The following is a 12500-nucleotide window of genomic DNA, read 5'->3' on the forward strand; positions in this document are numbered from 1 at the left end:
CACTTTTGTCTCCCCAACAATGGCCGCTACCGAGGATGTACCAGCTTTCTTCAAGAACATGGGCTCGGGCAGCCCCAAGCCACGACAGAAATTCTGTGGCATGTTCTGCCCCGTGGAGGGCTCGGGTGACAGCAAAACCCTGGATTTCGATGCGCTGTCTGCGAGCGGTAGATCAGTCACACCAGGCGGCCGGGTGATTGAGAAGCAGGGAGATATCTCGCGACCCAAAGTTGAGATCCGTCACACCACCGGCAAGGAAGCGCTGCAGAACATCCACGACAAGGCAAGTGCAGGATGAATTAGCCACATTGTCACACTGTCATTCTGACAGACGCTTTTCATTTCCGTTTAATTATGGTCTTTGTGTTCATTCACTTGTAGCACAGAAAAAAAGTGTAATATCTATCTATCTATCTATCTATCTAATTATCTATCTATGTATATATCTATCTATATATGTGTCTAGTTCCCTATACACGCCCCTGTGTGGCTACTGGAATATTATGGGATGCATTGAGTGTATCTGTGTTCATCAGGCGGCCAGTCCCACCCATGCCTGATAGGAGCATGTTAGTGCTCTGTGACAGTTCATCCATCCTCCTCCACCCAGGCTGGAGGGAACCATTAGTATGGTGGTGCAGTGAAGGGGTGGGTGGGGAGAGTGGCTTCTCCACCTTCCTAATAGACCTTTAATTGACCCAGGGCACCCTCCTCTGCTGGGGAGAAATATGCATAAATGCACACAGACACATATAACCCCACAACCCCACTCTCTCTCTCTCACACACACACACACACACACACACACACATGCATACAGCAGAAGCAGCAGTGAAATCACCAGCGTTTTTGCACTGGTCAGCGACTGTCCAAGGCCTACATCCTGCTTGGTGGATAACTGCTGTTGCATTATGGATGGGATATATTTTGTCTGTTGCCTTTTACAGCTTCAGCAATAAGAGCTTTTGAATGTGGATTTATGCTAAGATTAGGATATTGTTCACACCTGTCTAATATTAATTTGTACATTTTATTATGTTGCTAAAAAAAATTTGTAATGTATACACTGTTGAATGCTCACATTTTGCAGTCTTGGACTTATTGGGAATTATTTTTATTATTATTATTTTTTGTTAGCTCATGAAATAAGAAGTAGCATTGTTTTGATATTCAAAGAAAGGTTCCATTGGCATTTTTGTTGATGTCCTTTGCCTGCTGGGGTTATGACAAAGTCCCCTACATACCACAAGATACTGTGATGTCACTTTCTTTGACAGCAAAAATTCTTGAATTTCCCCTAGGGATCAATAAAGTATCTATCTATCTAGCAGCTTTGTATTCTGTAAGGGATAATGTATAGAATACTGGTCATTATTGGAAAATAAGTCCCCACAGGGCAAACAGGACCCCAACTCGCCAGCATGCTATAGAAGCAGCAGTAGGGTAATATAGGGGTAATATAGGGGTGATATAGGGGTGACTCTAATTAGGGTGCAGGCCTTATTAGTAGAGCCTAGTTTGTAGGGCATTCCTCTGACACCATGGAATGGAATGTCAGTCATTCACACATTTGCAAAAGAGGTTAAGCTGATTGTCAAGCTCACGGTGCATCTTCTACTTGTGTTTCTAGATTAAGGTAATTTGCTTGCCAAAAATCTTTGACTGGTTTAAATGGCATTCTATGCATCATTAGCACTGGAGAGAATGTTACATTGGAGGGGAAAGAGTTAGAAAGTGAGTTAGAGAAAAAAGTATTTAAATGTTCTCTGCCGAACACATTGCATGTAAGAAACATTAATCACAAGTGGCATTCAGAGTCTTTTGGATCAGTGTTTGAGTTCTCTGTCGTCAATACACTGTTGGGATGGCATGATGCTATTGCAATCACACGCACACACACACACACACACACACACACCCCACACCAGCCTAAGTGGACAACACCCTAAGGTTATTCCATGGCTCTTTCCTGTCCAAATGGAGGTGGTGCCACACATTTCCTCTGGGCTTAGAAAGCTCTATGCATTTACACACACCAACACACACATACACACATTATGCACACACACACACACACACACACACACACACACACACACACACACACACACACACACACACACACACACACACACACACACAGTGGGTAAGATAGAATGAAGAGAACCAGGGAGTAATCTTGCTCTCTGTGGTAGTGATTGAAATCCACTGCAATATTTCCCTTCCTCACTGATAGACCCAGATGGATCAATAACAGGACATGGTTTGGTGCAGTATGAGCACAGGAAAGGACTACTGATGGATGAACACAATGTCATGGTGCTTGACCAGTGGACGGTGTAATCATGGCTTGATTATGCATCCTCTAATATTGTGTCTAATTTCCTTTCCCATTGTCCTTTTTAACCAATCTATGAATATGCCTGTCCATTGTGACTAAACAAGTGTAAACTCAAACTCATCTAATACATTGATACTTTTGCACTCGTGTGACTACTCGTGGGGAAGATTTCCAAAGTGTGTTTAGAGTTCATCGGTGAGTAGTCTTTGCCCGTTTTCCGTCCTGAGCCGGAGAGAGAAGAGGACACGGGGAGGGGCGGTCCGGAGTAGGGCGGGTCCCTGCGCATGCACGCTGCCTCCGCTCTGGAAATCTTTCTCTTCAGTCTCTGAGATTGTCTGGGCGGACTTGGTGCATTGGTGGAGAGAGATAGGAGAGACAGGCGAGAGGAGACTGGTGACGTGCGGCTGCTGCTACTTCCCGAACTGTTTTGAGTTTTAGCTTAATCTTCCACACGCCAATTTGGTTTGTTCCTTAGCCGCGCTAGTCTTTTAGCTTGTCACAATCCTCCTCCGGCCTTAGACCTTTACAAGCCTGCGCATCTCTTTTCGCTGATAGCGGTCCGTGAAAGCAGCAGCAGTTGCACACACACACAGCGGCGAAGATGTCTGGCTATCAGGGCAAGAAGAACATTCCCCGCATAACCGTGAGTTTACAGGATTATGTTCCGTCTTCTGTTTTTGGAAACAAATGGAAAACGCTCTTTGAGTTCAAGGCAAGAGTGTAGTGGAGATTTATTGTAGCCTACTGTAATGACAAGTTGCTCTTATCATGGAGAGAGACCTGTTTGCACCAGCTTGAGGACGTGTTTTACATTGACCCGTAGCTGTATCTGGCTCGTGGGCTGTAGTTTTATGTATTCCAAAATGCACACAGGGCAGAGAAGAATACATTTGAACTAAGATACGAAGTCACCTGGAATCCTGTCGCTCTACGCTACTGCAACGGTGCTTTATTCTGTATCCTTGTTTTGAGCTCCAGTTTACACATGTGAATGATAGGCCTACATTGTCTTCGGAACCTTAATTAGCTGGTTAGAAATCTTATAGGCTACCTTAAAATATATTGTCAGTGTCCTCGGAAATTACGCCGGTGAAGCATGTGGACGTTGTCCGCTCGGGCTAATGTAAGAGGCGCAACAGCGACGTTCTTTTGTTACAGGGGCTGGTTGGTTATCGACGGTCGCCAACTGGTGGAGCAAATGCAATGGATTTCCAGCATCCGCCCATCCGTTGCAATGCCGTCTTCGGGCTTTTCTTTACGATGCCCACTTGGGTTAGAATGGTTCGCGGTTTTATTTTTTAGAGCTGTTTAACCGGTCCCCAGCCCTGGTTAATGTGTGTGTGTGTGTGTGTGTGTGTTATAGGCACAACAGTTTCTGAAAAATAGTCAAGGGGACAGTGTGTGATCATGGCGAATAGAGAGCCGTACAGGATAATGGAAAAAGGCGATCTGGAGGGGCAACAGCGGGCCGGTTTCCTTCCTCAGTTCTCTGTCCTGACTCTGATTAGGGACGTTTGTAGGATAAAGCACCGCTTCATAGCAGTGGAATTCCGTTGCCTTTTGTCGAGACAATTTGATTTCTTGCAATTTAGTTTCGCAACGAAGCCGGCTTTTCTCTCGAGTGTCCTCGGGTAGACCGCGTCCCACCCCGCCGCTGTTGAGCTGTACCGCATGCAGCTGCACATCTCACATCGTGTTTAGCTTACTGCAAGGAGAATTGGGAAAACTCATCACACGCCTCGGCAAGCCTCGCACAAATAAACACGTTGTCGGCTAAATTGTAGATAAGTGAATTCGTGTCCTCGTTCGTAAACACAAAGAGATCCTTGGCTTGCGGTATGCGTTTTTGTGTCTTACAAAGAGAGCGCTTTGAGGTGGGATTTGGCAGAGCGCAAGAGTCGGGGGAGATCTGGAGCCTTCAGTCAGTAGTCGCCCCCCTCACACACACACACACACACACACACGCACGCACGCGCGCACACACACCGACCCCGCCCCACTCTCTCTGAATGTCCAGCAACTGGATACATATGTTCACACAAATACAGTCATACACACACACACACACATTTACATACACATATTCTATCTCTGTCTGTCACACTCACCAACTCACTTCACACACACACACACACACACACACACACACACACACACACACACACACACACACACAGAGATGTACACGTACTATATATACAGGCTTACACACACACACACACAATGGCGTGGCCTTACTGAGCATGCCTAAGCTCCTCTACATCTCATTTGCTCCAGTTTCTGAAGTTTCTCCATTTAATTGACAGACATGTCTGTAAGAGAGAGAGAGAGAGAGAGAGAACAGGCTAGGGACAGAGAGGCAGAGAGAGAGAGATTAAGCCAGAGAGAATAAGAAAAAGAGAGAGATATGAAGGCAGAGAGAGCAAGAGAGAGGGGGGTGAAGAGTCAGAGAGAAAGAAAGGCATGTAGATGCACATAAGTGATGCTGAGCGGAGATTAAAAGAGAGAGAGAGAGGGATGTAGAGGTAGAGAGAGAGAGGGATGAAGAGGTAGAGAGAGAGAGAGGGATGAAGAGGTAGAGAGAGAGAGGGATGTAGAGGCAGAGAGAAAGGGATGAAGAGGTAGAGAGAGGGGGATGTAGAGGCAGAGATGGAGAGAGTGAGAGAGGGATGTAGAGGCACATGAGTGATGCTGAGTGACGCTGCAGGCTCAGAGCCACACCCTGTGTTGCCATGTGCTGCTGAAGATGCTGCCCAACCAGCCGCCAGCTAGTGGAGGTGACCTCATCCATCCATTCATTCATTCATTCATTCATTCATTCATCCATCCATCCATCCATTCATTCATTTATCTATTGATTCATTCATTCATGTGAAACTGTACCTCGTTCATTCATTCTTTTTTTTTTTGTATTGCCCACGTGGCCACTTATTTCCCCCTCACGCGCCGCAGGGCCTAATGCTAATATTTATATATCCTGGCTATGTGTACATACAGATAACTTCAGGGTATGATAATACAGAGGCACACACACACACACACACACACACACACACACACACACAGTGTGTGAGTAAGTGAGTGAGTGAGGGTCTGCCCCTGATCCTGTGTAGATTACCTGTAGCATGTTGGTCCCGGTCTCCCCCAGAGACTCTGAAACAGGGCAGCGTTTCTCACCAGGCCTCTGAGAGTCCCTCAGACCAACACCAGCTCCAGCACCAGCGTCTGAGAGAGAATCATCCACACGCATGCACCTCCTCAGACACGCATGCACCTCCTCAGACACGCATGCACCTCCTCAGGCACGCTTGCACCTCCTCAGGCACGCATGCACCTCCTTAGGCACGCACGCACACCCGCGTGGCCTACACATGCACAGATACACACACACACACTCACAGTGTCCTAGATGTCAAACACCACCACAGCTGTGTATGTGCCCCACTCCTGCACTCCCACACACACATACACATACACATACACACACACAAACACTCCTGTACACCCACACACACACACACACACTTGCAAACACTCGCACGCACATATAAACCCTCCTGCACACACACAAACATGCAAACACTCGCACACACACACACACAAACACATACATACAAACACTCGCACGCACACATAAACACTCCTGAACACACACACACACACACGTACACACACTCGAGACACAACCTGAGGCGTGTGCCAGAGCAGACGCGGTGGTTGATGCCAGTGATTGTTTGTGCTGGCGGTTGGCTGATTGCTAGGCTAGTTTTGGCTAATGAACCGGCTCTGCTGTGGCTCTGTAGCTGCAGCTGATTAGATGATGTTACATCTACTGTTACATCTACACTATTCCACTTTTTGTGGGGAAACATTTTTAAAAACAAATTCGATCTCTTTCCAGACGTACGTTTGCAATTCCGGAGCCTTGTGTACACTGGACCCTGAAAGAGCGATCGCATGACCATTCGCATAAATCACTTGCCCATTCACACGCTTGTCAGCATGGTCAAATTTGCACTACAGCTGCTAGCAAAGGCAGCAAGGCCAGTAAAGTCATCGCTGTCCATATTAAAATGCAAAGCCAGAGTTTTGAAGTGGACCGATAGTGCAAAAGTAACAAAAGTGTTCCGATTCAAACAAAAATAGAATAGGGTGGGTATAGCCTAAAAGCTTGAGACACCTTTAACACCTCCCCCCCCCCCCACACACACACACAAACACACACACACACACACACACACACACACACACACACACACACACACACATACACACACCCACAGGATGAAGCAGGTTCTGGCCCCAGTTTGGCCCCAGTCTAGCGTTGTTCAGGTGCTAATGTGGCCCGTGTCTAGTGCGGATCTGACCCATGTACGGTCCCGATTTGGAATGGATTCACAAGGTTGGTGACAGAGGCAGATTTGCCCCATAGTTGCCCCAGACCATCCAGCCACTTGCCCCCTGACTGGCAAATGAGCTGAATGTCTCATGCCCAGTGAGGGTCAAGGCTGTGGGCAGTTAATGATGTTAGGAAGTGCACAACCCCATTCTACTCTTCCCTGTGTCATGGTTCCAAATCCGATTGAGGCTTTTATCTGGAGTGAGATGCAGGGAGATGTGGCCTAGCTTGGGCCCAGCGTTGGCCCAGATATGAGCTGGAAGTAAGTCCTTAACCAATCAGGTGACCCGTGGCTCAGAGCCAGGCGCTGAATGGGTGTGGCTCACATCCAGCTGGGTGAAGATCAGCTGCAGGAGCAGACGTGTGTGTGTATTTGTGTGTGTGTGTGTGCGAGTGACATCACCACCACCAGCTCTCATTAAAAATGTAGGTGATTTGAGGGTGTTTGTGTGTGTTGTGTGTGTGCGTGTGTTTGCGCGCGCTTGTGTGTGTGTGTGTGTGTGTGTGTGTGTGTGTGTGCGTGCGTGCCTGCATGCGTGTGTGTGTGTGTGTGTGTGTTTCCCAGATGCCCTGTAAGAGGGAGTGGCCATCTTAACAGGGACACGCCTTTCAAAATGCTGAGTCAGACCTCTGCTCCACTGCAGCATACTGGTGACAGTCTGGGACATAGTGTACACACACACACACACACACACACACACACGTGCACATGTACACACACACACACACACACACACACACACATACACACACGCACATGCACACTCTGTACGCGCTGCTCAGACACAGACAGACCCACACACACACACACACACATGCACACTCCGTACGCGCTGCTCCAGTACAGCCTGATACACACACACACACACACACACACACACATACTGTACACAAAGTCTCACACACCCACACATAGTATTGGCTCACACTCATAGTCACCATAGCAACTAGGCCAGCTAAACCATCACACACACACACAGACACACTCTTCCCCAGTTACCCCAGAATGCACCTCTGCCCACGGCCTCTCTCATTCACGTTGGACACAAAGGCCGGCCGCCCCCTCGGCGTCGCCTGCCAAGCGCAGGATTTCTGTCCACTTTGTTCTTCAGGGTTCTCCCATTCATCCCATTCATACCCCCCCCCCCCCCCCCTCTCTGGCCCGAGGGAGGAGAACCAGAACTAGAACTCCAGAGCCAGAGCACTGATCTGTGCACAGTGAGGCGTCGTAAATCCCAAATCTAAAACCTTAAGCCAGTTATCCTTCAGCTGAACATGGGCAGCGCAGCTCAGCTTTGCTCTGTTGTACAGTGCAGTGAGTGCATTAGCATCAGCTCTGCTCTGTTGTACAGTGCAGTGAGTGCATTAGCATCATTAGCATCTGTATCAGGCTCCATCTCATCTCATGCGTGCTGTTGGTGCTTTTTGTAAGAAGATCAAGAAGCTGCCAGAGATGTCTTATCTAGCTCTGTTGTGGGCCCAACAGAGTGCTCAGTGTGTGTGTGTGTTTGTGTGTGTGTGCAGGCATGGGTGTGTGTGTGCGTGCGTGTGTGCTTGTTTGTGTGTGTGTGTGTGTTTGTGTGTGTGTGTGTGTGTGTGTGTGTGTGTGTGTGTGTGTGTGTGTGTGTGTGTGTGTGTGTGTGTGTATGTATGGGCATGCTTGTGTGCTAGTGGCTGCCATGCCAGAGGTCCTTGTCTCCCTGTCAACTATGACAATGTAGGACCCTGGAGAACATCACAGCCGTTTCCTCAGTGAGCATCTGCTTTCAAATACTCCACCAGCTCAGCTGTCCCATACCTTATATGGCTTAAACATCATCCTTAGATCTTCTCCTCATGTCATGGGTCCGACATTTATGATATACCCACCTTATTCAAAAAAGGCTTAGTGTTTTACCTTATTTTCACTGTATATTCACCTATATGACTTGGATTGGAGATTCTCTCTATATTCCCCTTATATGGCTTAGAGATTTATCTCACCTTCACCATATGACTTTGACGCCGACTGACTTTGTATTCACTGTAAATTTCTCAGCAGTTTACCTGACATGAGTTCACCTGACATGATGACACCTGGGAGCGCATGGCTTTGAGACTGACGTTGTATTCACCCTAAATGGCTCAGCAGTTTACCTGCCAGACGCCTGGCCAGTGCTGAGCCATCAGAGGTCAGTGTAGTGACGAGTAGGGGTTTCATTACAGCGGGAGCTGGAATCTGCATCCTCAGCATAGTGACTGCTGTGGGTCTTCTCAGTGTCTCTCTCTCTCTCCCCCTCTGTCACTTTATCTCTCTCTCCCTTTCTCTCTCCCCCTCTGTCACTTTCTCTCTCTCTCTCCATCTCTCTCTCTCTCTCTCTGTCTTACTCCATCTTGCTCTCTCACTCTCTCCATCTCTCTTTGTCTGTTTGTTTCTTTCTCTCTCTCTCTGTCTTACTCCCTCTTGCTCTCTCACTCTCCCCCTCTGTCACTTTCTCTCTCTCTCCCTCTCTCTCTCCCTTTCTCTCTCCCCCTCTGTCACTTTCTCTCTCTCTCTCCATCTCTCTTCCTCTCTCTGTCTTACTCCCTCTCACTCTCTCCATCTCTCTTTGTCTGTTTCTTTCTCTCCCTTTCTCTCCTCTGTGCGCTGCGTTTGAAGCTGCATTTGAGAGATTGTGTGTGCTGATTTCCTCCTCCTCTGAGTGATTTTATTTTTCCTTTCCCCAGTAGCCTTTGCTGTAGCCGCTTCTCGTTCATCAGCATCTCTCGTCTTCCCGCGCGCGCGCCACTGTCCATTCCTCCTCTCCACGTGGTTCTCATCTTCCCCTCCCGGCTCCATCCTCGGTTTCCACTTCACTGGATATTTTCCCAGGCACCTCAGACAGTGAGAAATGCAAGCTGTTCACCAAAAATAAAGTGGTGACATTGTGCTTTCCGACGGCATATTATCAAAACCCCCTCGCACTGTCTCCAGCTAAATTAACACAGAGCATTGTATGTTTTGCACCGCCAGGAGTGAGTAAGGATCATAGTCTAGCAATGCATTACCTCATTGGTGATAAATGCCTCGCATTATGCCACACACACACACACACACACACACACACACACACACACACACACACACACACACACACACACACCACACACACATCTCATCTATTTCAGCTCTCAGCAGCACCATTCAAATCACAGCCCTTAACAATGAGGTTCTCATCCTGTTTGCGTGTGGCCAGGCTGTGTTTCCATCCTGCGGGATTCTCCTCAGTGTGTGTGTGTGTGTGTGTGTGTGAGTGCCTCCTCGGTGCCCTGGCTTTGGGCCAGAACAAGCACCAGAGCAGAGCAGTGCAGGGGCAGGAGTTCACCTCACCACTTAGAGGCACTTTGCCTGGTGTGTGTGTGTGCGTGCATGCATGCTTGCTTGCGTGTATGTCTTTCACAGTGATTAATTTTCAGCATGTAATTGTAATGATTGTTTATTTGCATATCCTGCAAGTCCTACAAGGGCTCCCTGCTTCTGTTCATTTGGCGTGATGAATCAGGTCTGTAGGCTGGCAGCACAGTGAATACATCTCAAATCTGTCGCCATGGACACAGCACACAATAAGAGTTTAGGTCTGTCGTCATAGAAACAGGAGGGATAGCAGACACTAAGAGGTGCATATGTAATCTTAGACACAGGCAGCCTAGAGACAGTCTGAAGCTCAGGTCTGTAGTTGGAGACATAAGTGCTGTGATTGAATGGGGATATCTCAGGACTGCAGTGATACTCTCCAGAGGCCAAGGAAATGACTAAGTAGCGCTGCGATGCAGGAGGGATGGGATGGGCCAGATGGAAGGTATGTCCACACGGCAGCACTGATGGAAATGAGCTGTCCAGATGAGCATGTCCGTGCGCTCAGTATCAGGAAGAGTTTGCAAAGTGAAATGTCTCCATTTTAGGGACTCTAAACCCCTGCTGCAGCAGTAAGGCTGCCGGGCAGAAGAGCAGCAAAGGTAACGCATTTTGAAACATTGTTGGATGTAACCTGAGATCTTATTTCACAGTCACAGACACAGGACTGATATCTCATGTCTGTAGTCACAGACACAGGAGGAACAGAGAGAGACACTAACATATCACACTCACAGGGGGGATAGTGAAAGAGTGACATATCTGGTCATTCACACTCACAGGGGTAATAGTGAGAGTGACATATCTGGTCAATAGTCTCACTCACAGTGGGGATAGTGAGAGAGTGATTTATCTGGTCAATAGTCTCACTCACAGGGGGGATAGTGAGAGAGTGACATATCTGGTCAATAGTCTCACTTACAGTGGGGATAGTGAGAGAGTGACATATCTGGTCAATAGTCTCACTCACAGGGGGGATAGTGAGAGTGACATATCTGGTCAATAGTCACACTCACCGGGGGATAGCGAGAGAGTGACATATCTGGTCAATAGTCTCACTCACGGGGGATAGTGAGAAAGTGATATATCTGGTCATTCACACTCATAGGGGGGATAGTGAGAGAGTGATATATCTGGCGAATAGTCTCACTCACAGGGGGGGATAGTGAGAGTGACATATCTGGTCACAGGGGGGATAGTAACTGCAGATTGAGAAGGGCTACTGAGTGAGCTGTGTCATCGGCTATTGTGCAACAGCGTGACGGCAGTGCAGTTGGTGTTGGAGCGATGGTCAGAATGAGGGTGGAGTGGGGCTGGGCTGGGCTGGGCAGGGCTGTCTACTTAGGCCCAGTTGTCATCTCGGGAGAGGGACGCACTCGGAATAGTTCCCACTTCGGCAGTTGTTCCACTTCAGTGCATTCCTGATGCCAGCGCAGATCTGCTCCGTGGTGTGACGTCGTGCAAATGAAATGCAGTTACCATCCCATGAGACCATGTGCAGGGGACTGTTACTGTCTCGTTCTGTCAGGCTGCAGTTGAGTATGGAGACGTCCTGTGGCAGCGGCTGAGTGTGAGGAAGTATGTGATGGCATTTAAGTATGGATGTGTATGTCTTGGCAAGTATGCCTATAGGAACTGTAGATGAAAACTAGCTCATATGTGATTGCATTTAAGTATGCCTATAGGAACTGTAGATGAAATCTAGCTCATATGTGATGGCATTTAAGTATGGATGTGTATGTCTGGGCAAGTATGCCTATAGGAAATGTAGATGAAAACTAGCTCATATGTGATGGCATTTAAGTATGGATGTGTATGTCTGGGCAAGTATGTCTATTGGAACTGTAGATGAAAACTAGCTCATATGGCTAACTTTGATACATTTGCATGGCTTATTTATACATTAACACATTCATTCTTGTACATTGTCCTTTTTAGATAAATAAACAACAAACAGCAACTTAGATGTGGCAGCATCTGTTTACATTCCAAATACAGTATATGACCGTAGTGTTGACCTTATGTATGGATAAGTACCATATGGATAAGTATGGGCTGTGTGAGTATGAATGTATTATGACAGTGTGTTAGTGAAGACACATTTGATAGCATGTATGTTAGTAAGAGTATGGATGTGGTTGTGCCTCAGTATGGATATGTATGTGGTAGTGCCTAAGTATGGATATATATGTGGTAGTGCCTGAGTATGGATGTGGTAGTGCCTGAGTATGGATACGTATGTGGTAGTGCCTGAGTATGGATGTGGTCGTGTCTGAGTATGGATATGTATGTGGTAGTGTCTCAGTATGTATGTGGTAGTGCCTGAGTATGGATGTGGTAGTGCCTGAGTATCGATACGTATGTGGTAGTGCCTGAGTATAGATGTG

The 12500-nt window shown here is 47.5% G+C and overlaps 1 protein-coding gene across 4 annotated transcripts in view; it reads left to right on the forward strand.

The window, feature by feature from the left end:
* The window catches only part of dpysl2b (dihydropyrimidinase like 2b), a 34131-nt gene that overhangs the window by 1623 nt on the left and 20008 nt on the right, over window positions 1-12500 (forward strand). For 3 of the 4 annotated variants that reach the window (XM_042058356.1, XM_042058358.1, XM_042058357.1), the window contains exon 2: window positions 1-283. This exon is cut by the window's left edge and continues 139 nt beyond it. In XM_042058356.1, coding sequence (XP_041914290.1) covers window positions 20-283 — 264 coding nt within the window. In that variant the 5' untranslated portion in view covers window positions 1-19. Of the gene's footprint in view, window positions 284-2655; window positions 2985-12500 lie in introns of those variants that run through there. The other variant, XM_042058359.1, reaches the window with a different exon arrangement.

Source organism: Alosa sapidissima, chromosome 13 (assembly GCF_018492685.1).
Source record: "Alosa sapidissima isolate fAloSap1 chromosome 13, fAloSap1.pri, whole genome shotgun sequence".
In the NCBI taxonomy this organism is placed as follows: domain Eukaryota; kingdom Metazoa; phylum Chordata; class Actinopteri; order Clupeiformes; family Clupeidae; genus Alosa; species Alosa sapidissima.